At 47.8% G+C, this 22,008-nt stretch overlaps 2 protein-coding genes across 14 annotated transcripts in view; one reads left to right on the forward strand and one right to left on the reverse strand.

Moving 5' to 3' along the window:
* Nucleotides 1-16,978, reverse strand: part of LOC138920481 (proton myo-inositol cotransporter-like) — a 165,277-nt gene extending 148,299 nt beyond the window's left edge. For 3 of the 13 annotated variants that reach the window (XR_011431704.1, XR_011431705.1, XR_011431703.1), the window contains exons 1-2: nucleotides 16,031-16,975; nucleotides 13,894-15,272 (exon numbers count right to left, since the gene is read on the reverse strand). The gene's annotated coding sequence lies outside the window, so the exon portion shown is untranslated. Of the gene's footprint in view, nucleotides 1-13,893; nucleotides 15,273-16,030 lie in introns of all 13 variants that reach the window. The other 10 variants (XR_011431702.1, XR_011431701.1, XR_011431700.1 and 7 more) reach the window with 5 other exon arrangements.
* LOC138920475 (spermatogenesis-associated protein 31D4-like) lies at nucleotides 486-7,074 on the forward strand. The gene is made up of 4 exons (XM_070248965.1): nucleotides 486-991; nucleotides 1,738-1,783; nucleotides 2,382-2,442; nucleotides 2,721-7,074. Exons 1-4 carry the CDS (start codon nucleotides 794-796, stop codon nucleotides 6,931-6,933), a joined length of 4,518 nt encoding a protein of 1,505 aa, XP_070105066.1. The 5' UTR covers nucleotides 486-793; the 3' UTR covers nucleotides 6,934-7,074.
* Nucleotides 16,979-22,008: the final 5,030 nt, after the last annotated feature.

Here is a 22,008-nt window from a genome sequence, read left to right on the forward strand (position 1 = left end):
ACGGGTAGCACCACATAGCCTAGGTATGTAGTAGGCTCTACCACTTAGGTTTGTGTAAGTACGCTGTGTGATGTTCACACAACAGTGAAAGTGCCTAATGATGCATTTCTCAAAAAAAATCCCTTTCAATAAGTGAGGTGTGCCTGTACTGATTTTAGTCTTGTGAATGTTGAATAATGAATTATTCATTTCAATTATTTGAGTCAGCCCCACTGGCTGAAGACGGTAAAGGCTGACTGAAGCAAAAAACTAAAATTTGTTATTCGACATTCACAAAACCAAATGAATAAAGAACTTTAAGTTCTATATCAGGGTTCATGTAAGGCAAAAACATTCTAAAGGAAAGATGGATTTGAGGACATATATGATTCTGAGTGTAAATGTCTGGGTACAAGCAAAAATTCCAGGGAGCATTTCAGACTTTCGAGGCAGTGGAATTGGTGAAACCAAAGTCAAGCTCTCCAAACACTAAAGGGGGCCCAGGTAATATCTGGAGTACAGGTGGAACAGGCAGAAAATTCCATTAATGTAATTGTATGATATGATGAACGGACAGAGTTGGAAAATAGGATGGCAGGGTAGGGCAGAGGGACCTGGAGGGCCCAGGATGGATGGAGAGATCAGCTGGGCTGGTGGGGGGAAGGGGCCATGGGCACACCCTCTTCATGTCCCCTCCCCCACCCTCTGAAACCCTTTGTGACTCTTCAGTGCTCTGTGATGCAGGCCTGGGATTATAGGCAAGTGCGGACACTCTCAGAGCTCAGTTGCCTCAGGCAGCCTTGCGATTCAGAAAATGGAGTTCCGTCAATGGAATGTTCTCTCATTTCTGAATAGCCATATTGAGTTGTTTTTGAGCATCTGCTCAACATTCTTAGATAGTGACTATAACCTCACCATCGTGTGTGGGTTGTGGTTGCTTCTTCTGTTCCTGTGCTTCCTGGTGGGGATTCCATCTTTACCAACCTTCTGGAAAACCAAAATCTACCAAAAGGTAAGGATCCCTGGGCAAGCCACCAACAGGGATTTTTTATTGTTGTTTCCATTTCTAGTCCCACATTTTTAAATGAGTTGGTCCAGAGAGACTCCTAAGATGGCAAGTCTGAATAGAGGATAGAACACCATCCTTCTAGGGGAATAGGCCAGGCAGGACTAGGGGTTCAGCTGGGACTGTTTCCCATTTAAAACTCACAGACCATCTGGGTGTGGTGGAGGATTCCTGGATAAAACCCCATCAGTGATTTCACGGCCCTGCATTAGGTTATTTAGAGAGTCTGGGATCTGTGTAGGAGAACACTGTTCCCAACACTGGATCATGAGTCACATTCCCATGACAGGCGTCATTCGACCAAACCGTCCTTTGTATTGGGCAGATCAGGAGAGCAGGGCTGAGCCTCTGAGCAGACACTGGAGTGTGAGCTCTGTCCCAGGATACAGGGTCCTATCTGAGGAAGCACAGATGTGACTGTGGGCCCCAGAGTCTATGCCCTCCTTGAGCAGAGGACTTCTGACTGAGAATATCAAGTGTGGACTCCAGCCAAAAATCCTCCTTCGAGTTTTTCAAAGAAGGGAAAATTGAAAGTATCTTATCACCTTTAGAAATTCAGAAAGGGAAAGAACACAAAGTGCTAGTAATAAAAATAGAGAGTGACATTAATCTTGGATGAATATCTGAGTTTCCTAGAGAGAGGAGCAAGCCAACTAAGTCCTCGCTCCTCATTCTTTTCTTTTTGTTCTCAGCGTCACGGCAGAGCCAAGAGGAGAAGAAAAGGTGGAACATCAAGTGGTAAGGTTCCACCTATCCCACCTGAGCTCTCCAAGGGTGACCCATCCTGTCCTCTCCATGAGGTCCCAGGTCCATGGTCTCTGAGGATGTCAGTCGCCAGATAGAGTCCCTCTCAGAAAATAGAGGCCTCAGAGGAAAGGCTCATGGGAAGGTAGTCAGAACCCGAGGCATTTCTCAGATTCCTGCTCTGCCCAGCTCTGGGCATGAAGCAGTGATGGGCCTGGACAATGGGTGTTGCCCAGTGGGTTGCCGTGGGAGACGTCAAGAGTCAGAACTTCTGTCTCCCGACCTTGTGAAACCACGTTGACTTCCTGGATGATCAGACTCCTCTTTGAGGTAACCATTGACCTATGTTCCTCACATGGTGGTTTTGAACATCCCATGGGATAATGTATGTGACAGTACTTGATAAATGAAGCAACAAACACATGTGAACCTTATTAATATTATCATTGACCGTTTGACCACATCTACTGATTCTTGGGGCTTTCAGAGTTAATATCCCGTTAATATCCCAAGGGTCTCCCCTAAAGGGACTCCTGTGTAACACCTATGCTTCTACCTTTATTACATGTAATTCACTCTTCTGGTTTCCCAGGTTGGAGAAATTACCAGAGGGAAACAGAGGAGAAAAGGAGGCTAATTTCTATTCTGAAAAGGTGACTAGTCTTTTCTTTCCTGATCCCTCTTTGACATGTTCTCTGCAATTCCAGGGATTCAGTACAGCCTGCAGTAGTCATGGGAGGGGTTTGCCATAGGAACGGGTATGTGAATGAAGGCCTTGGGGTGAGGGCTGCTGAGTGTATGGTGAAGTCATAGATGTGGGGCATTGTGAAGGGGCAGCAGGCTTCAGGTGGCCCCTCCCCTGACAGGCCAGCAGGTCCTCCTTTCCTTGTTCTGGTTCTGGCTACAGTTTTCTACTTCCTGTCTCCCGCAGGCCCCTAGGCTGGCCTCGCGATACCACCCGCATTCGTCAACTATTATGCCCAGACCCCTCCTGTGAGGTGTGTAATAGCACAACTGCTGAGATCAATCGGCTGCTGTTCCTGGAGGACCTGGAAGATGATACTGCCTCTGTGTCCTCTATGGCTTCCACAGCTTCTGGGACTGAGTCATCATTCACTCTGTCCTCTGCCTTCTCAGAAGTCCCTCCAGGAGACCTAACACCACCCCCTCCACCTGACCCTTCCCCACCGCCCCCCTCCGTTCTCTCACCTAACCCAATGACACCCTTAGCTGACTTTCTCTCACCCTCACCACCGGGTCACTCTATGCCACCAGAGCCTTTTCCTCCCTTGGAGTCCAACTTCCCAGCAGACCATTCCCCACCCCAACCCCTTGCCCTTCCCCCTCTCCCACCACATGACACCCAGGCAACGGGTCCTATTCTCCAACCAGAGGCCACTCTGTCTCTGAATACGATCTTCTCTCTTGACCGCACCCTTTCCCAAGATATTAACCCCTTACCAAATTTGTCCCAGATAATGAATCCCAATGACTCACTGGCTTGTCATCACGCACCACCAAGCCTGTCTGTCTCACCACCGACAGACCACCCTTTAACTGTGACTCAATCTAAATCGGTTTCCATCTTATTGAAGTCTGTTCCAGAGAACTCATCTCCAGATAGCCCTGGTGGGTTGTCCACTTATGTCCCAACAGCCAGAGGCACAGACCATTCAAGCCTATCAATTTCAGAATTATCCTGGTGGCAAGCTAGTGCCAAAGACTTGTTCTTAGCACCTTCCACCTTGGCACCACGTGATTTTAATCGAGAGTTTCTTGCTCTCCATTCTTCAGAGTCCTCTCTGGAGAGACACCCTACAGCTAACCTTATAGAGCCTGGTAACCTCTCATTTCTCAGCCCTCATGTCCTGGCACTCCTGGAGAGACAAGTCCGAAAGAGGAGTGATTTCCTGATGTGGAAGGAAAAGGAGAAGGAGAAGGGTTCTTTTCCAAAAAAGCTTAGGCCAGGCTACCAACTAAATCCTTCGGGGAAAATGTTAGAGTCAAATGCTGATAAGTGTGACTCAGCATTCTCCCTTCCTTTTTGGAGCAGTGCAGGCAAACCAAAGGAGCTGCACATGCATGAGCAGCCCCCATATCCTAAAATCTTGGAGGACCATTTACAGGAAAAATGTATGCAGCTCTTCTGGGGTCTCCCATCTCTGCACAGCGAGTCCTTGCCCTCTGCTATCCGTGACTCAAGTGACTGCACCACAATCTTCCTTTTCAATACCATCTCAAATGCCTCCACGGGCCAAGAATCCCCAGTACCTCTCCATCGCCCACCTCCATCCTTGCCTGAGATCCAGCCCCAACCCTTGCCTCAAACCCTGCCCCAATCCCAGCCCCTACCTCTCAGTCAGGTCAAGTCCCAGGCCCACCTTAAATCCCCACTCCCAATCCTACCATCTGGTCCTCCACCCCAGATAAGGATCTGTGGAGTGTGTTACCATAGACCCCAGGATGAATCAGAGTCTCTCACCTCATCTGAAATTCAACAACTGGAATGGAAAGTGTTGCAGAAGCAACAGGAAAGTTTGTGGGGTTCCCCCTCTGTAGTCCAAAGATCTCAGGAAGAATTTTGTTCTTCAGCTCCCAACTTTCCTTACCATCAGGCCTCCCAGGCCCATGCCTCCATCTCCACCCTTCCCGTAGAGTTTCCTCTCAGTGATGAGCTGAGGAAGAAACTGGAACATCACCTTCGAAAGAGGCTCATCCAACACCGGTGGGTCCTGCCCCGCAGGATCTGCGAGTGTCTGTCACTGATGATGCCTCCAAGAGATTTCTCAGATATAGCTAAGTCAGAGAGCAATCGTGGACTCTCATGGATCTCGCTGAACAAAGATCTAAATGTTGGATTGAGCCAATCCAAAAGCTTCCATAAGAGGGGTTCAGAACTGCTTGAGTTAGAGAAGGAGATGGGGAAGGATCAGGGGCATAGCCCAGAGAACGGCCCAAAAGCTCATCTGTTGAGTGACCCAGAGAGCTCTTCAGATAAGGATCCGGCATATGACTCTGAGAAAGACCTAAATAGTCACATGGCAAGTCTGTCAGGGAAAAATTCAAGGGCCTTGGAGGAAAGTCTAGATCAGAAACAACTTGAAAATGTCCTGAAAGCACATTTGAGCAAGAAGTTTGAGGAAATCAGTGAGGCTCGGCTCCCTGGGACTGTGCGCAGTTCATGGCATGCTAGCAAGCAGACATTGCTGCTTTCTGACAAATCCCGCACCCAAATAACACAGAGGAGTTTGCCACCTTCAGTGGGTGGGGACTCCTCCCTGAATACCTTCCAGGAGCTTTGCTTCATTGATTCCAGTGCACAACAAATGATGGAAACCCATATTAAAAGCTTTCGTATGACGATGGAGTGGGGCCTTCCCTGCAGGGTCCTTGAATCCATACAGGCGTTTAAATTGGAAGATGCTGCATCCCAGTCCTTGCCCTATTTCTACTGTCCCCCCTCAAATAACCCAACTTGGGAAGTGGACTCCAAATCCGAGGGCTTCAAGCCCCATAGAGGAAGCTCTAAATCTGTTCTTCAAGAAAAAGCGGAAACAACAAATTCAGCCCTGGTCCTGGATCGTCTTTGCCCTGCTACTTCACCTATGGGCAGGGAAGGACAAGGGGTGCCGAGACAATCACCCTCTGGTATCAACCAAGAGATTGCAGAGGTTGTTCAGAGGAGTAAGGGTGCCAGGCAGACTCATCGGCCTGTCACATGTGGCATCACAAGCAAAGCGAGTCAGAAATTTACTCAGCTAGGCGACAGATGCCCCCCAGAGCTGCCTGCAAGGCAAGCTGGTGCCAAACATGAGACAAAAGATGAGATAGTGAGTTCCAGTGATAGAAGAGAAGGGCGACAGGACAAAAAGATGAAGTCGGAACCCTTTTCCGTGCACAACACGGCCAGGGACATATTCAGGGCCAAGGAGCTCAATGCTCTACAGTCAAAAACTGGTAATGTGTTGACAACCAGCAAGCCAGGAAGCTCCCAAATGATACGTGAGAATCACAGTAAAATAGAAATTACTGGGACCATTGAAAGCCCTGCACCAAAAAGACAAGTTCCCCAAGACCCAAAGTCATCGGATCTTAAGGAACATCTGTTTGGGGAATTAAAGTCGAAACTAGAGAAGAGGAATCAGAGCCAGGTCCAAGGCCAACACACTGACAGGTCCCCTGCCTCAGAGAGCTTGACTTACAAGGCCTCACCGACTCATGCCCACGGTGTCTCTAGTGGGGACATGGGAGCTTCCCAGGTGCTGCGTGTCCATCTGGAGGACAGTGGGATCAGCAGGCAGCAGCGGCAGGAGCCTTGGGTCCCTAAGAAAGACCTAAAGAGGTCCGACGATAAGAAATTCCCACCAGCTACAATGAGAGTGAGCCCTCCGGGCCCCAACAAAGAAGAGCTTGGTGGAGGGGATGCAGGGTTGGGGACATCCCAACCTACAAGAAAGAGTTTCCCTACTCAGATCACAGCATCAGAGGAGACGCTTGGGAGCAAGTCTTCCCAGACCTCATCACAGAAGGCACAGCCTCCTCCTGAAAGTCTGTTCAGAAAAAAGATGAACCACATTTTTCAATGGCTTCGTCCTGGGACAAAAGGCAAAAAGCAAGAACATCCCCAGGAAAAGGGCAGCCCCATATCATCTGCACAGAGCAGAGGCCTGGTTAAAGGGAGAGCTGCCGTTACTGGGACCACCACGGCTCAGAAGACCAGGATGGTCCCTGGGAAGTTCCCAGTGGAGAAACTGGGGCAGCGGTGTGCAACAGAGGTCACCCGCCCTCAAAAGCCCCTTCCTTCCCTGAGGAAGTTTGTGAAAACTGAGCAGAAGGCAGAAGAGCAGGCCCAGGCAGAGCCCATCCAGGGGCATCCTTCCAACTACACGGCTCCCTCCTGTAAAGTGCCAAACACCAAGTCCTGCCACCAAGAAGTTGTCTTTGCTGGCCAGAATTATCCTACATGTTCTAGACGGATCAGAGACCAGAACAGACACCCTCAGAAAGTCGTGGCGTTTAAAGATCAGCTATTGGATCAGAAGAGTCCCTTATCTGTACCCCGCAGGGATCATGTGCCCCATCCAAGTTCCACCTGCAGGCGTCAAGCCGGCCCAGGGGCCTCCAGCTGTTCTCACCACTGCTAAAGGCACTATGTTTAGGGATCCGTCTCTATGTCAACAGAAAACGCTTTTCCAGCGTTTCGAGAGCGGAAAATTTCCCACAGCAAAGTAATTCCTTCTTGTGGAGAATACTAATTCTCCCCAATAAATGATTCTCTAATAATAGTGATGTCTTTTCTTTGTCCTGTGTTGGGGGCATGGGTTTCAGGTAACTCAGGGCTTGTGCTTAGGGAAAAGGAGGAGTGAGTTCAGCTCTTACTGATTGCTTCCTCTGGCTTCTGAAAGGTCACCAGTGCTCTGGAGCTCTTGTTGACAAAGCGATATCATGTGCCCCCAAAAGCCCATTTCCTCCCTGATGAAGTTTGAGGAGGTGGGCTCTGCCTCCTGCCTCTTCGCTTAGCCTTAACGAAAGTGTAGAGCAGCCCACACCTTCCGCTCACTGAATGTTTTACATCCTTCAGAGAGTAGGGAAGACAGGTGTTCTCTATCCGAAGAGGGTGAAAAATAGGTATGCAATTCATAAAACAACAATGAAGAAAAAACAGTGGCTTCATCATGATTTAGAGGTCAGTGACCAGAGGACCCCACAGGTGGGTGAACCCTGAATGGGATTTGGGGGGTGGGGGAGGGTATTGCTGCAGTGGATCCTGGGCTGGTGGGGGAGGGGCTAGGAACAGCACAGACACTCCTTAGGAATCTGTCATGTGAGTCATATTAATGTGTTAGGGAAGAATACTTTAAACTTTACATTGAGGTTTCCCTACTGGAAAGGCACCTGGGGGAAGTGGTTCCCCTCTGTAGGTATTTCTTCAGACTACCAAATGATATTTTGTTGCAGAGCAAAAGCATCACTCAGCTGCCAGTAGTAACAATGTGGACCGGGTAGCCACCTACCTCCCAGGATAAAATAAAGCTGAGAGTAAGGAAAAGATGACTTGGAGTAAGCGAGGAGGGAAGAAAAAATGAAGAGGGGAAAGAAGGACCTTGCTGGTAGAACAAAGCTTTATGTCTCATCATCCATATGGTGACCCTGTCCTGTTCCCCCCGCCCCCTCCTCAATCTGATCCAGGCATCACCACCTTGAGGCTGATCCAGGCACTGCACAGCACACTGATGCCTTATTCCAAAAAGGCACTGGGCTGTTCTTTGAATACTAAACAATGTCTGCAGGGAGGTCATCAGGCATGGCATCCCCCTCTTTGGGGAAGGTGATCTTGCTGCCTTCCTTCCATCTATGCTTAATAGGAATATACAAGATCTTGCCCTTAGTGTGTACAGTTCACCTATCAGGATGGAAGTGCCGCCTCTGATATTCACGGCCTTGGTGGAGCCATGGTTGGTCTCCCCCAGAACACCTGCAGCTCATGAACCAGAGGTGAGTCCCAGACTATGCACCAGGTTACAGATATATGGGGGTCTCACCATGGACTGCACACATACCCACCCTTACAATAGGGGTTTGGAGGAAAGGCAACTCCACTTAGACAGACTGGGACTCAAAAATTGGCTGACTGTCAACTGGGGCAAAATTCAAAAAGCATTATGATGGTGAGCATTAAATACATTAAGTTGTAGATGTCTAAGTAAAATAAAGATGGTTACAAGGGTGGAAAAATAAAATACCAATTTTGTTTTCTAAAAACAACATGATTTTAAAAATGGAAGGGAGGAGAAAAAGGGAAAAATAGAATAAAATGATTGTTCTGTAAGTAATAAGAGGAGGTCAAGATATAGATGACAAATGAAATAAGACTCCAAGTAAGGGAAAGGAATTTGAGGACATTAGAAAAGATAAAAGTATAATGGTAACTATTGTAACAAAACCGAACACGCACGCACACGCACGCACACACACACACACACACACACACACTCTACACAAATGGGGTGAGTATCCCAGAGGGCACTGGAGGTAGTTTTCCCAGAAAGACTTGTGAATGCTAGGTGTTAAAACAAAAACCAAAAACAAAACCGGTGTCCACTACAGCCTCTCTCACTCCACACTTGTATCTTCTTGTCCAGAGTTATGCCATTGACCCCACAATGTCTGAAACTTGAGGTCAAAGAAAGAATGCAGATTCTGTGGAGGTCCTGGGAGGGGGGTGGGGCCCAGGGCAGGAGACTTGAAGAGGTGAGGAGGCCATGGAGGGCTCTACCATCGATGTGGATAGACCAGCCAAAGACCAGCCTCTCAGTTTCTGCATCATCTCATCTTAGGGTCCTTTCCTTCCATTCCAGTGTAGTTACTGCCACACTCCAGAGCTTATCACCAGGAACACTTCAGCCATCCAGATTATTACAGTCGGACATTCCACCCTTTGGCCTCGTCTCTCATTCTTCTGATTCATATGCCCCTTGTTAACTTTTCAACTCCAGGCCATTCATTTTTCCACTTACTCCTTGTCTGTCCGTCAAGCTCTTGTTTACATTTCCTTCCTCTCCGGGGTAGACTTGATGGTCTGTCAGGTAACCAACATTTAAAAAGCTCCGCTACTAATGGGCCCCATCCAATCCCTTTTAATCCTTCCTGTCTGGCAAAATCCCATCTCTCTGCCTTTCCCAGAAATGCCTTCCTATAACTAATTGATCACTATTGGATTAAATCTCACAATGGAGTCTACCGATGCCACAGTAAATTCAGCCCCAGCACTAGCTGGAAATCACTCACTCATTCCACAAAGAATTATCCCATGCTTACTAACATGAGAACAAAACAAATGGAGCTTAGGTCGCTGTTTCCTTACTCCATTCTCTCTCCAGGGACACTCAAATGTATTTCAAATCTCCTTCACTTTCCTCAAATTTAGGCTGTCTCCATTTGCTCAGTAGATGTGCTGGACCACTGATCACAGAGGAACTAGAAGTCATGAGACAGGAACTTTCCGTCAATAAAGCTTCACAAAAACCTTTTCCCATTCCTCCTTTCCTTCTTTCCTGTTATATGAAAAGAGGTTTCCTTCCTAACCTCAATGGTTACACTTCCTGAAATGTCCTTATTGAGAGAGCTAAACCCTCGTCTTGACGGACTGAGCCCCCTTGCCAGGTATCCTCTCGTCCCCTCCCTCTCTTCTTTCATTATTTTAAGCTTCCTGTTACAGAAATGTTTAAACATGCACGAGAGCAGTGGAACTTCCCATGTACCCCTCACCCCACTTTCACAGTCATCATCTGGCACGTGTGATACAGCCCGTCTCCTACACTACGGTTAAGGCGCAAAAGGCCATGGGAACATCCTGCCATCCGTCTCTCAGATGAATGCTTTGTGCCCATGTCACAGCTCTCACGTTTCTTTGACATTTACTACCTGTGGAGCTCACTGACCCAAAACAGGTGGACAGAGCCATGGGGAGGAAACGCACTGAGTTTCAGATGCTCTGGCCATCAGTTCTGCTCAGCCCTGTAGTCAAGCCTGAGAAGTCACTGAGTTAACTCCTCCCTCCACCCCACGCAGAAAGGAATCTTCCCAAGCAAATGCAGTGCACGGTGTTGCAGTCCCTCAGTCACACAGTGACTGCAGCAAGTAGAGAGCACAGAAGGAGAAAACTGTACTTGTGATAAGGACTTCACATCACCATGCAAGTGTTTTCAAAGATTTAGAAGAAAGTTTTTTTCCTGTAATACATTTAAAACGAGCTACTGTATGATGAGTTAAACACAGGAGATCAAACACTTTTTTATCTCCTCTCCTTCCCCAAAAGTAAAATATTACATGAAAAGATGCTCCACATCATTAGTCACCAGGGAAATGCAAATCCAAAGCACTGTGAGATAGCACTTCACACACAGGATGGCTAGAATCAAAAAGTTAGATAATAGCAAGTGTTAGAAGGCCGAGAAACTGAAACCCTTCTATGCTGCTGGTGGGTAGGAAAATGGTGCAGCTGTTTTGGAAAACCGTCTGGCAGTTCCTCAAAAGTTAAACACAGAATTACCATATTACCTAGAAATTCCAATTGTAGCTAGACACTCAAGAGAAATGAAAACATATGTCCACACGAAAACTTGTACACAAATGTCCATAGCAGTATTATTCATGACGGTCAAAAGACAGAAACAACCTAAACGTCCATCAACTGACGAATGGGTAAATAAATTACGGTATATCCACACAATGTAATATTTTTTGGCAAAAAAAAGTACTGATACATGCTACAATATGCACAAACCCTGACAACATTATGCAGAAGTGAAAGAGGCCAGTCACAAATAACCTCATATGATTCCATTCATACAAAATGTCCAGAACAGGGAAATCTAGAGCGAGAGGAAGTAGACTAGTGGTTGCTTAGGGCTGGGGGCATGAGAGGACAGGGGCATGACAGCTAAAGGTTATGAAGTTTCTTTTTGAAGCCATGAAAATGTTTCAAAATTGACTGTGGTGATGGTTACCCATCTGCGAATATACTAAAAATAATGGAATTATACACTTTAAATGGGTAAGTTGTATAGCATGTGAACTATATTTCAATAAAGCTGCTAAAACAAGTAAAGGATTTAAAAAGAATAAGGCCCTTGAGGATGACAAGAAGGGGAGAAGATACGACAAAAGATGTCAACACAATTTTTGAAGATGGAAATCCGGTGCAGGAGTGGTAACTGACTAGCAGAGCAGAGGAAGTGGCGGCAAACCAACTCACAACACAAAACCCCAGAAGACGGACGACCCAGTGGCACCAGATAAGGAAGAAATTAAGGGTTTCATGCTGTACACATGTTGAATATTTTGTTCTTTCCTTTGGTTCTTGTTTTATATTATGTATAATTTTTTTAAAAAAATTTTTGGGGGATGCTCTTTTCCAGTATTTTGTGAAACCCTGTTGAAGTGTCAGCACGCTTTAAATGTGCAAAGAGGATCCAGGGTTCCTTGCCTGGGACAGAACCTGCGACAACTGTTTTAAAGTCACCATTGCACACTTCTGGGGTCTGGGTACGCTAGCGATGGCAGCTGGGGGAATCAAAGCCAGAAATCTCAAAGGTTAGGCAAAATTTGGGACAACAGCCAACGGTCCATTTTTTAAATGTATTTATTTAAAGATAAACTTGTGGAAAAGTTGCATGGATGGTAAACAACCATATACCCTTTATCCAGGTGTACCCATTAGTATTTTGACCCATTTTTGATATCTCTCCACTTTGTCTCTGTCTCCGCTCTCTCCCTCCCCTTTCTCTCTATATCAGCACACACACGCACACACACACACACACACACGAATGTCCATGAATGTGCCATGTCCGCGCCCAGGATCCAAACCGGCGAAACGCTGGGCCACCAAAGCGGAGTGTGCAAACTTAACCACTGAACCATGGGGCCGGCCTCACCTGAAACTATTGTTGGTGGAGCTTATCTTGCTCAGACTTTAAAGGATGATTTTACAATCATGAGAATGTATTTTTTTGCCAAAAGAATGTTCCCAACAAATACTAAACAAACCAGTATCAACAATACATATTAAAATAAGCCTAACCCTACTAGGCTACTGAAAAGGCGTTTATTTCCCTGGGATAATTTTGACAGCATTAGATTCTTTTACCAAGAGCAGCCAAGTCCAGGGAGATTATTTCTAATTCCACAGTGCTACAGATGCGCTCAGCAGCAACTGCAAGCTGGAAAGGAAACAAAGTTGGGTGTAATCCATTCCAGTTCACACGTTTCACCAGGGACAGCCTCCAAGCCTTGAATGCTTATGTATGCATTTATCCATTTATTTAATCAACCACTACTAACGCCTACCAAAGGCCAGACACTGCTCTAAGTACTTTACGGATAGGAAATATCCTCTAACCTTTACACTCACCTATGGAGTGTGTATTATAATCATCCCCATTTTACAGATCGGGCAACTGACACACGGAATGGTACAGTAACTTGCCCAAGTTCACACAGCCCGTAGGTGGCAGAGCTAGGACCCATTTGACAGAGTCTGGCTCCAGAGTCCATGTTCTGAATCACCACGCTTAGTCTCCAAAAACCTAGAGACAGCGCCAGCCTTAATCGAAAAGTTTTGTTTTCCCCACCCTACAGTCCCTAGGTGGCCCCAGCCTCCAGGGCATTCTTTCCGCTTCTCTGACAGGCCATACTCCTCCCTTGCCCTGTCCCAACACTCTCCCGCACAAGTCCTCCTTTTCTTTTAGGCATCTGCTCTCAGCTTAAACATCACTGCCGAAGTCACAAAGTCTAACAGTAAATGCTGTATTTCTCAGCACTCAACACAAAATTGCTTTTACATATCTCCTAGGTAATTAGCTGCTGCCTATCTGTCCTTTCCAACTAGGCTGTGAGGTCCAGTACGTCAAACACCCTGTCAGTCTTGCTCACCAAGCGTCCAGACCACTGAACACGCACCGACCAGAGGAAAGGAAGGACTTGCCCCAAAGTCAACTCTCCAGACTTTCTGTGGAAGGAGGGAACGAACGGAGCACCCTCGAGCCTCACGCTTTCTTTGCCAGACTTTCAAGTGGGGGACACATACCTGTGCTCACAATGCTCCCCGGACAGCCCCCACTGCACCCCTAGCAGGTAGACTTCTGCACAGTCAAGGGCTTTGGAAAGCACTGGCTCTGCACACGAATGTTATGCGGCCCTCGACAGGCCACTTCCCCTGAACCGGCCTGAGCTTCAGGGGCACAACAGGCTTCATGAAAACCCCAACGGAACGTAGCCTCTCAAAGAGGGAGGCCTGCACTCCTCAGAACGCATCGAGACCAGTGTCGCTACCGACTTCGCGTCTGGCCTTCCAAGAAGACAAGACCACGGGGGCCGCTTCAGCGCCCGACTCCCGGGCACCGCATCCCCAGGCTGGCCCCTGGGCAGGTGCCCGGCACACACCGCCCGTTCCACGAACGCGTGAAGGGCACGAAGAGACCCCCTCGCTCCCCGCGCCGCACAGCTGTCCCGCCACCTGACGGGCACCTCTCGGCGCACAAGCCTATTCCTCAGGGACACGCTCGCCTCCCACCAGCCCCCAGGCCCACGCCCCCGGGTACCTCTCCCAGATGGAATCCTCTTCGCAGGCGCCCCGGTCGTCCGTGTCCGGCGAGCAGGCAGAGCGGGAGCTGAAGGAGGGCCTCCTCAGGCTGGCGGCCGTGGCTGTGGAGGGCCCGGGCTGCTGTGCCCAGCGGGGACGCGGACGCCGGGGGGACGGACGAGCCCGGCCCGGGAGAGAGCAGCAGAGCGCGGCCGGACTCCGCCGGGCTCGGCTCTGGCCAGGCAGGCGCGGCTCGCCGACGCCTCCCCGGACGGCGGCCCAGCAGCCGCGCGCGCTCCCCGCGCGCGCCGCCGCCCACACGCTCCCCGGCCGCTGCCCCGCCCCCCCCTCTGGCGCTGGACTGCGGACAGCGACAGGGACACCCTCCTGGGAGAACTCCTGGGGCCCCGCCCACACGCTGCTTCGGACCTCCGCGGAGCGGCAAGGTGCGCCGACAGGGACGCAGGGTCCCCGCTATGCTCTCGGGGAGCTGCATCCAGTGCTCCTCCCAAATGCTGGCTGCCTCAGGAAGCCCATAGTGATGTGGTCCCTGCATCATTTCTAGTCCCCTCCTGTGTCCTTGTTCCAAGAAAACTGCTCGCTTTCTCCCCCCAATGGACCCCTTGATGCTGCGGAGCTGTGATTCTTCATTGGGTAATCTTGAATTAATTTAATTGCTAAATCTCTCTGGTCCTATTTCTGTATTTACGAAACAAGTACACTGACCAATTTTACTGTGCCACTGACAGGATAGAAGAAGAAAATGAATGTAGAAGCATTCTGTGGATTCTGCACAACATCCATAGGAGCCTCCCACAACAGATCAGAGCTCTGCCCAGTTAAAAGCTGCATCTAGCATCTCAGTGTCGACCAGCCAACGTGGGACAATGTAGGTTGGGGTCCTCAACACCCATCACAATCTAGCCTCTACCCTCTCTCCAGGTGCACCTCCCACCAGTGTCCTCTGCACACCCAGTGACAAACACCACTCGGATTTCATGAGCACACCGTGCTTCCCTATGCCCGTGTGTTTCATGCATGTTGCTTCTCTGCCTAGAATGTCCTCGTTTTAATGACCACATGGGTAAATAAAATCACATAGGATCCCACTATTTGAAACTGAGAAATAGTTCAACTCAAAGTGAAATAAGAAAAGAAAAGTAAAAGTGAATGGACATGTTTGTGTAACTAAACAATCCATGGGTAACATTTCAAGCACAACTTGACCCAGGGTTCAAAAGCTATTGCTGGGCAGAATCTCTCTTTCTTTATTTCTTGTCTCCATTTCCTTGATCTGGATTCCATTCTAACTCCCTAGAAACTCACCACCCAGTTGCAGCAGTTCCTACACCTCCTTTCTCTCTTGTCGGCAATCAGGTAGGCAGATGTTCAAATTTCCTGTTAACGCAAACACAGTCCCATAAAGGTATTGCCTTCTCCCTACTTGGTCTGACTTGGGTGGCCAGAAGACAGATACCCTGACTACCTGCATCAGTCATGCATCGCACCCTGAGGTTCAGGAGATGAGTCAACTTCATGCAAAGCACAAGGCCTAAGGGATGCCCAGGGTCTCATAATGCCAAATGCCAAATACCGGCAGCAAAAAGCACAGCTATCTGCTACTGCTACTCTGGCAACCATACTCTCCGTTTGTCTCATGGAAAACTCCTATTCCTCCTTCAAAAACTCATTTTGTTAAAAGTGCTTATCACAAGAAAAAAAGAAAAAAAATGTTTGTAACTATGCATGTGATGAATAGTAACTAGACGTACCGTAGCCATCATTTTGGAATGTATACAAATATCAAATCACTATGTTGTAAACCTGAAACTAACATAACGTTATATGTCAATTCTACCTCAATTTTTTAAAAAACTCATTTTGCCTCCTATGTGAAATTATATAAGGCTAGAAAAGCAGCCACTGTATATTCTGGACTCCCATAGTGATCTATAGAAATGCCTTCTGTAGAATTCATCCCATTGGACTGTAGCGTAACCGAGCCTGTTGCTGGGAGGGCCTCAAGAGCAGACACCTAGCCCTATTCATCTCTTTATTCCCCGCATGTAGCATGTTTCCCGGCACAGAGAAATGCTTAGTAAGAGTTGATAAATGAATGACTATCGATATATTTTTGACCTCAGTTTTTTTATTACCTTTATCAAACTGCTGACAATATTCATCTTGTGGTCAAATTCTCTCAGATCTTATTTTTTTTCCCCTTTTACATGTATACATTCCAAGTTGGTTTTTCTTCTCACTGGGTGAATAAGCAATTCATATTTTAGACCTGAACACAAGACTTTCCCTATCCCCTACTAAATGTCAGCTTACTGGTCTCTCTCAAGCTTTCCAACTTGAGCAGATGGTTTTGAGTCCTGATTTCATCATGCCTCAGCAACTGTTATCCTCAGCTTTGTATGATCTGCATTTCTGAGTCGTAGGCCTGCTAGGTCCTCATCAGATCACCTACCAGAATTAAAATGTTTGGAAGGACAGAACTGAACACAGAAGATCATTAGTGGACCTACGGATCACGAGGGGAAGTTCTCTCTCGTGCAAAAAGAACTATGCATCACATCGCAGGGTGTGACCAGCTGGAAATCCACGTAATGATCGTCAACTGAAAACATCACCATCTTATCAACAGGGGCATCATGAAGAAGCTCCCTGTGTTATTCAGCAGAAGTCAAGAGATCCTGTTGTACCAATGTGCTTTGTGGGTCCCATAAAAAAATTTTTTTAACGAGCTGACATTTTTCTATGTGGGAGATTTCACATAAAGATCTCAATTTCTGGCTTTTAAGAAAGCCCAAGGGGCCAGCCCCGTGGCACAGTGGTTAAGTTCATGTGCTCCTCTTCTGCAGCCCAGGGTTTCACCGGTTGGGATCCTGGGCATGGACATGGCACCGCTCATCAGGCCATGCTGGGGTGGCGTCTCACATAGCACAACTAGAAGGACCACAACTAGAATATACCACTATATACCGGGGGTTTCGGGGAGAAGAAGAAGAAGAAGAAAAGATTGGCAACAGATGTTAGCTTAGGTCCCAATCTTAAAAAAAAAAAAATCCCAAATACCTGGCAACAGGAGGCCCCGGCTATGAAAGGGCAGCAGTGGGCTGATGCTCAGTTTTGAGGGAAAACATCCTCCAGTTTGCCACAGTCTGCATCCAGCCTCTGCATTTAACTGTCTGGCCCATATCAGCACTGGAATTCACAAACCCTGCTCTTGGGCATCTCTCTAACTCACTAAATTGACTTGGGAGATGGGGCTTGGGAGATGGCCATGTCCAGATTCCCATACATATACCTCAACCAAGGCGCAGGTACGAGAGCAAACAGCCCGAACAGTCCCAGCATCGAGGAGCCCACGGTGCCGCAGAGCCGACTCTGACTTTTCTAACAGAGCCGATCATTAAGGTTCTTTCTCATGAAGAGATAATCCTGCCCCGTCCTTTCTCCATTAGATGGGATCCTGTCCCTTGGAGCCATGCTGTAAACCATGGCCACTTCTTCCACAGGCCAGCGCATCTATGTTTTGAGGGCTTTGCCTCCTAGCTCCCTCCAGGTGAGAGTGAGTCTTTCCTTTTCCCATGAAAATAACCTCAGTCCCTTCAATCATTTTAATGGGTAATGGTTTCTAGACCCTACCTATCAGCTGCTCACCTACTCTGAACTCATGAATGTCTGGCAGTATTCAGAGGGCAGAATGGCATCGAGAGCTGAGCAGGGGCAGACACTCAAAAACAAGTCAAAAAGATATCCACCCGAGAGGCAAGAACCTCCTGCCAGGAATTATCAAGGAGTCTCAAGGTTGGAAGGACCCTCAGGAATCACCTGGCTCTTTCTAGGACAAATGCAAAGATCTCAGGGCACTGGGAAAACCGGTGTGAGTTACCACCCTTGAGGTGGGCAGAAGAAACAGCAGATAGACACTGACAACGCATGACCTTGTGACAACAGCCAGAGAGTTCACAAGGCAGGGTCACCCTTCGGCACAGCATCTAAGATTTGTTTTCTGCCCTGAGACACAGGAGAAATACAGATCTTTCAACGGTGCTAAACCTCACTTGAAACGCAACTGAAGGCGGAAAACCAACGCAAGATGCCTCCGCTTGAGCTGAAGCTCCACCTGGGAACCAATTATCACCAGGAAGAGTGTTAGAGAATTAGGGAAACTAACCTTTTCTAATCTGCTGTCTCAGAAACCTTTTTCCAGGTCACCTGAGGATTCTGGATCTCAGATGGAAACCATGCTTTCAGTTCTCTCTCCTTCTAGACACAGGGCAAAGTCACACTCTCCTGCCCTCTTGGAGTTAGGTGTGATCTGTGACTCATTTTGGACCATGGAGTGTGAGCAAAAGAGAAGGGTGTCAGCTCCAGGAGAAGCTTCGAGAGCCAGAGTGCAATTCATGACTTTCTCTCAGCTGTGACAAAGCCAACTGCCCCATCAGCTGGGTCCTGGAGTGAGGAGATATGAAGCGGAGTTCTGGCCGAGCCATGATGGACACAGAGCAAAAGCGAGAAAGAACACTCTGCTGTCTCACGCCACTGGGATCTGGGCACTGTGCGCTATTGTGGGGTAAGCTCACCGCCGCCACCCCGACCCTCAACTCCACCGCTGGGCTTTTTGCTCCACTAAGCAAAGCCAGAACTGGCTCAAGCACCCAGATTGAAGTTCACAACTTTTCTTTGGCTCTCCTTCTTCCATTAGGAGTTCCTCCATTTTTTACCCCTATTTGGTAGAACGGGAAATTAAGTTTTGGAGAAGTCACTTGTCTGAAGGTACAGTTCCAGCGAGTAGCCTCGTGACGTCTCCTTTAGCATCAGAGCCCCTCTCAGCTTCTTCTCCTTTCACTTCCTGTTCCCCACCTCACAGGAAACCAGACAGTCTAGTGATCAGTGGCAGAGGCTGTGGAGTTGGCCTGCCTGGATTCAAAGGTGACTTTGAGCAAGCGTCTACCCTTTCTCAACCTTCATTTCCTCATCTGTTAAAGGGGATGCCAATAGGAACAGTGCCTATCTCATGGGGTTATTGTGACACGTGTACAAGTGCTAGCACAGTTCATGGCACACATTAAGCACGCAATGTATGCTCACCAGGACTCTCCTTCACCCATCCAGCAATGCTTTAGTACTCCTAAAGTGGGCCAGCTTTCTTTGGGCACAGTTACTGCTAGCTCTCCTGCTGTGCCCAGCAGCCTGTACTGCTGAGATGCCAGCAAGCCTGGCCCTAAACCTCAACAAGTGCAGGAGGGGGACCCTTGCAGTAAGTCCCCTTGGGGGAGAATGGGCAGATGGCTTCTGGCCTTGGGCCAAGTTTCCCCAAAACTTTATCCTCCATTGCTCATTCCACCTCACAAACTATAACCATTTGTCTTAACACTGTTATCATTACTTCCAGATCTCTAAAAACTTTCCTTCCTTTTTCTGCCGTCTTCATTAAATATTTACTGAGTGCTTGAATATGCCAGGAGTGGTGCTAGGTGGTCGGAATATAAATGGCAATTCAGACACAGCCCTCAAAGATTCACAGTGTAGCAAGGGAGGCAGACCCCTGGGAGAACAACTCTAAAATGCTCTGATCGGCACTTACAATAAAGGATGTATATATAGGGGGTGACGGGAGCATATTGCTTTATCAGCAAATATTTCTCGAGCACCTATTCCGTGTCTGATATTTTGCTCAACATTGGAAATCCAGTGGTAGAAAGGCCAGGCATTATCCATTCTCACATGGAGGGTAGAATCTGTTATTTGTGCCAGCATCCTTCTCCTCTATTTACTGCCTATGCCCAGTCTATATGGCTTTGGCATGGCTGACTCCACTCTATGACTCCAAGGATGGGTTTATAATCAAGGCTTGGACAATAAGAGTTTGGTTACAGTCACTGGTTCAGGAGTAGAAATATGATCCACGTTGTCCATTGAGGGTCAGCACCTGGACGTTCGCTGGAACTACTGAAAAAGAGATGATCTCATTTTGCTGGGATTCCTACATTGGTAGGATATAAGCCTGGAGTGATCAATGTATTTTATCAACATTTAGGGAGGACCAGGCTGAGGATGAAACTAGCGGATAGGAAAAGAGAGGCAAGAGATGGAGAAAGAAAGATTTCTCTTGACGTCCTCTTAGCCAAAGTTATACTGAATTATACTGGATCTAGCCATACTTGAAGACATTAGTTATACCTTGGATATTTTTAGTTAATTGACCACTTTCTTGCTTAAGCCAGTTTGAATGGGTTTCTGTCACTTTCAAATGAAAGAATTCTACTATACTAGGCAAAGAAAGAGAAAGTAGAAAGTTGTGTGAGGAGAGGACAGCATTTCCTAGACCAGGACTTAGCAAATCTCATAGCAGGGTTGGGAACCGAATTTCACTTCAATGTTTCCGTAGCAAAAGGATCAGGATAGGAGCGGCTGGAGTTTTGACAGGGCTGACCCAGAGACGTCTATGGGAAGTGCCGGGTCCACCCAGGCCTCATCCAGAAACACTGACATCTTTAGGGAAGACCACTGCCCCGGGGCAAATGTCGTCAAACAGGGCCATATTCTTGCCTTCTCCTTGTCAGACAAGCTGAACTCAGCTGTTTCTTTTCTCTTCCTCCCTGGCGCCAACCTTCTAGGTGGTCACCCTGGCCCAGCCTTTGAGATTGTAGTGCTGAACACTGAGCTTCCCAGTGCTTCCTTGGAATGAAGCCCAAGTCACCTGAGACTCGTGGCCCCAGAGACAGACCTTGTGGGCACGTCTTCTCGAGAGTCTTTGATCCTCACTGGGGCAAGGGGTCCAGGCAGGCGGGCTACCACAGTGGTGGGCTGGGGTCTGAGACTAGAAGGCAGGAAGCTTGGGGGGATAGTCCTGGCTCTTTCTGTATGCCAGAGAAACCAGCCTGAGGGAAAATACCGAGGTTTATTAAAGTGACAGGGCTCCATCTTGGGGCAAAGTACAGGAGGCCACATGAATCCTTTGCAGGGTTGTTATATTTGAAAGTCTCCTATTTAGAATTCTGCATCTACATTATCATAGGAGCTTTTGCTTGTTGTTATTTTGTTTGTAATTTGGGGGTTTGTTTTGTGCCAGGCCTAGTATGACCAATCCTTTTCACTTGAAAACTCAGTCCTTTGATGCCTGTTCACAAAATTGCAAAATTAAGTGTGCATGTTCCTTTCTCAGGCATTAGAACAGAATTCCTTTACTAAGCTGGTAAATTTTTTCCACAGAGGAGGCTGAAGTTTGCCACAGGCACGTTTTGCAAGGTGAACCCATGCATTATTGGTGGTTTGTGCTCAGTGGGCAGCACGGTATGGGGTGGGAAATAGGGCTGCTCCAAAGTTTTTCAAGAGACAGGGTGCTATCGAGCCAGGTGAAGCTCTGGATACTGATGGGGAAAGAGCCCACCTACCCTCGCAAAGTGCGTAGCTGCAGCCACTATGCAGCAGATGCCTTAGGGTGCAGGGGAAGCTGTAGATCGGCATTGACACCCCATGTGGAGGGCAGGAAACAGCATGAAAGCATCCATGGCATTCAGGGCCATGGCAGGGAAAAGGCCACTTAGTGCTCCAGTGATCCCACTGGACTCAAAGGCCTAAGCCAGAGGTTGCAAACTCGTGTTCCGTGGGCCAAATCTGACCAGCAGATATGATCTGTTTGTTCCACACGTTTCTAACTGACGAAGCAGGACAAAGGCTTTGTCTTTTCTGCTCAGCTATAGGCTCAGCATCTAGAGCAGGATCTGCCACATAGTAAGTGCTCAGTAAACACTTACTGAATTGATGCACGAATAGAAAATAGAATTATGTGATTTTAAAATAAACATCCAGATTTCTAGCTTCTTTTCAAACAACCAGAAAAATGAGGGAAACAGAAGAATTAAGAAAACAGTGAGCTGGGGCTAAGCAGCAGCTGTTCCCTGAAGATAGAAGCTACTCTCTTCATCTTACCACAGTCCTCATCACTCCCTATTGCCTCATACTGGGCCCACTTCATTTCTGCACATCACCTGCCAGTATGTAAGCATTTATGTCTGCTGACCTAAGCTGCTGTGAGAATTTTCCAGGTTGTCTACCGTAGTTCCTGAAGAGGGTGCAGCCAGAGAGCCCGGGTTATCACTCGTATTACTAGCCCCAG

The sequence above is a fragment of the Equus caballus genome, chromosome 23, assembly GCF_041296265.1.
Source record: "Equus caballus isolate H_3958 breed thoroughbred chromosome 23, TB-T2T, whole genome shotgun sequence".
NCBI classification, from domain to species: Eukaryota; Metazoa; Chordata; class Mammalia; order Perissodactyla; family Equidae; genus Equus; species Equus caballus.

What these genes read in the sequence shown, in the direction of transcription:
- LOC138920475 (XM_070248965.1), top strand. Translation starts at nt 794, where the DNA reads ATGGAGTTCCGTCAATGGAATGTTCTCTCATTTCTGAATAGCCATATT. An exon ending in AAAAGGTGGAACATCAAGTG is followed by an intron (nt 1,784 to 2,381) that starts GTAAGGTTCCAC and finishes CTGGTTTCCCAG; the next exon opens with GTTGGAGAAATTACCAGAGG. An exon ending in CTAATTTCTATTCTGAAAAG is followed by an intron (nt 2,443 to 2,720) that starts GTGACTAGTCTT and finishes TGTCTCCCGCAG; the next exon opens with GCCCCTAGGCTGGCCTCGCG.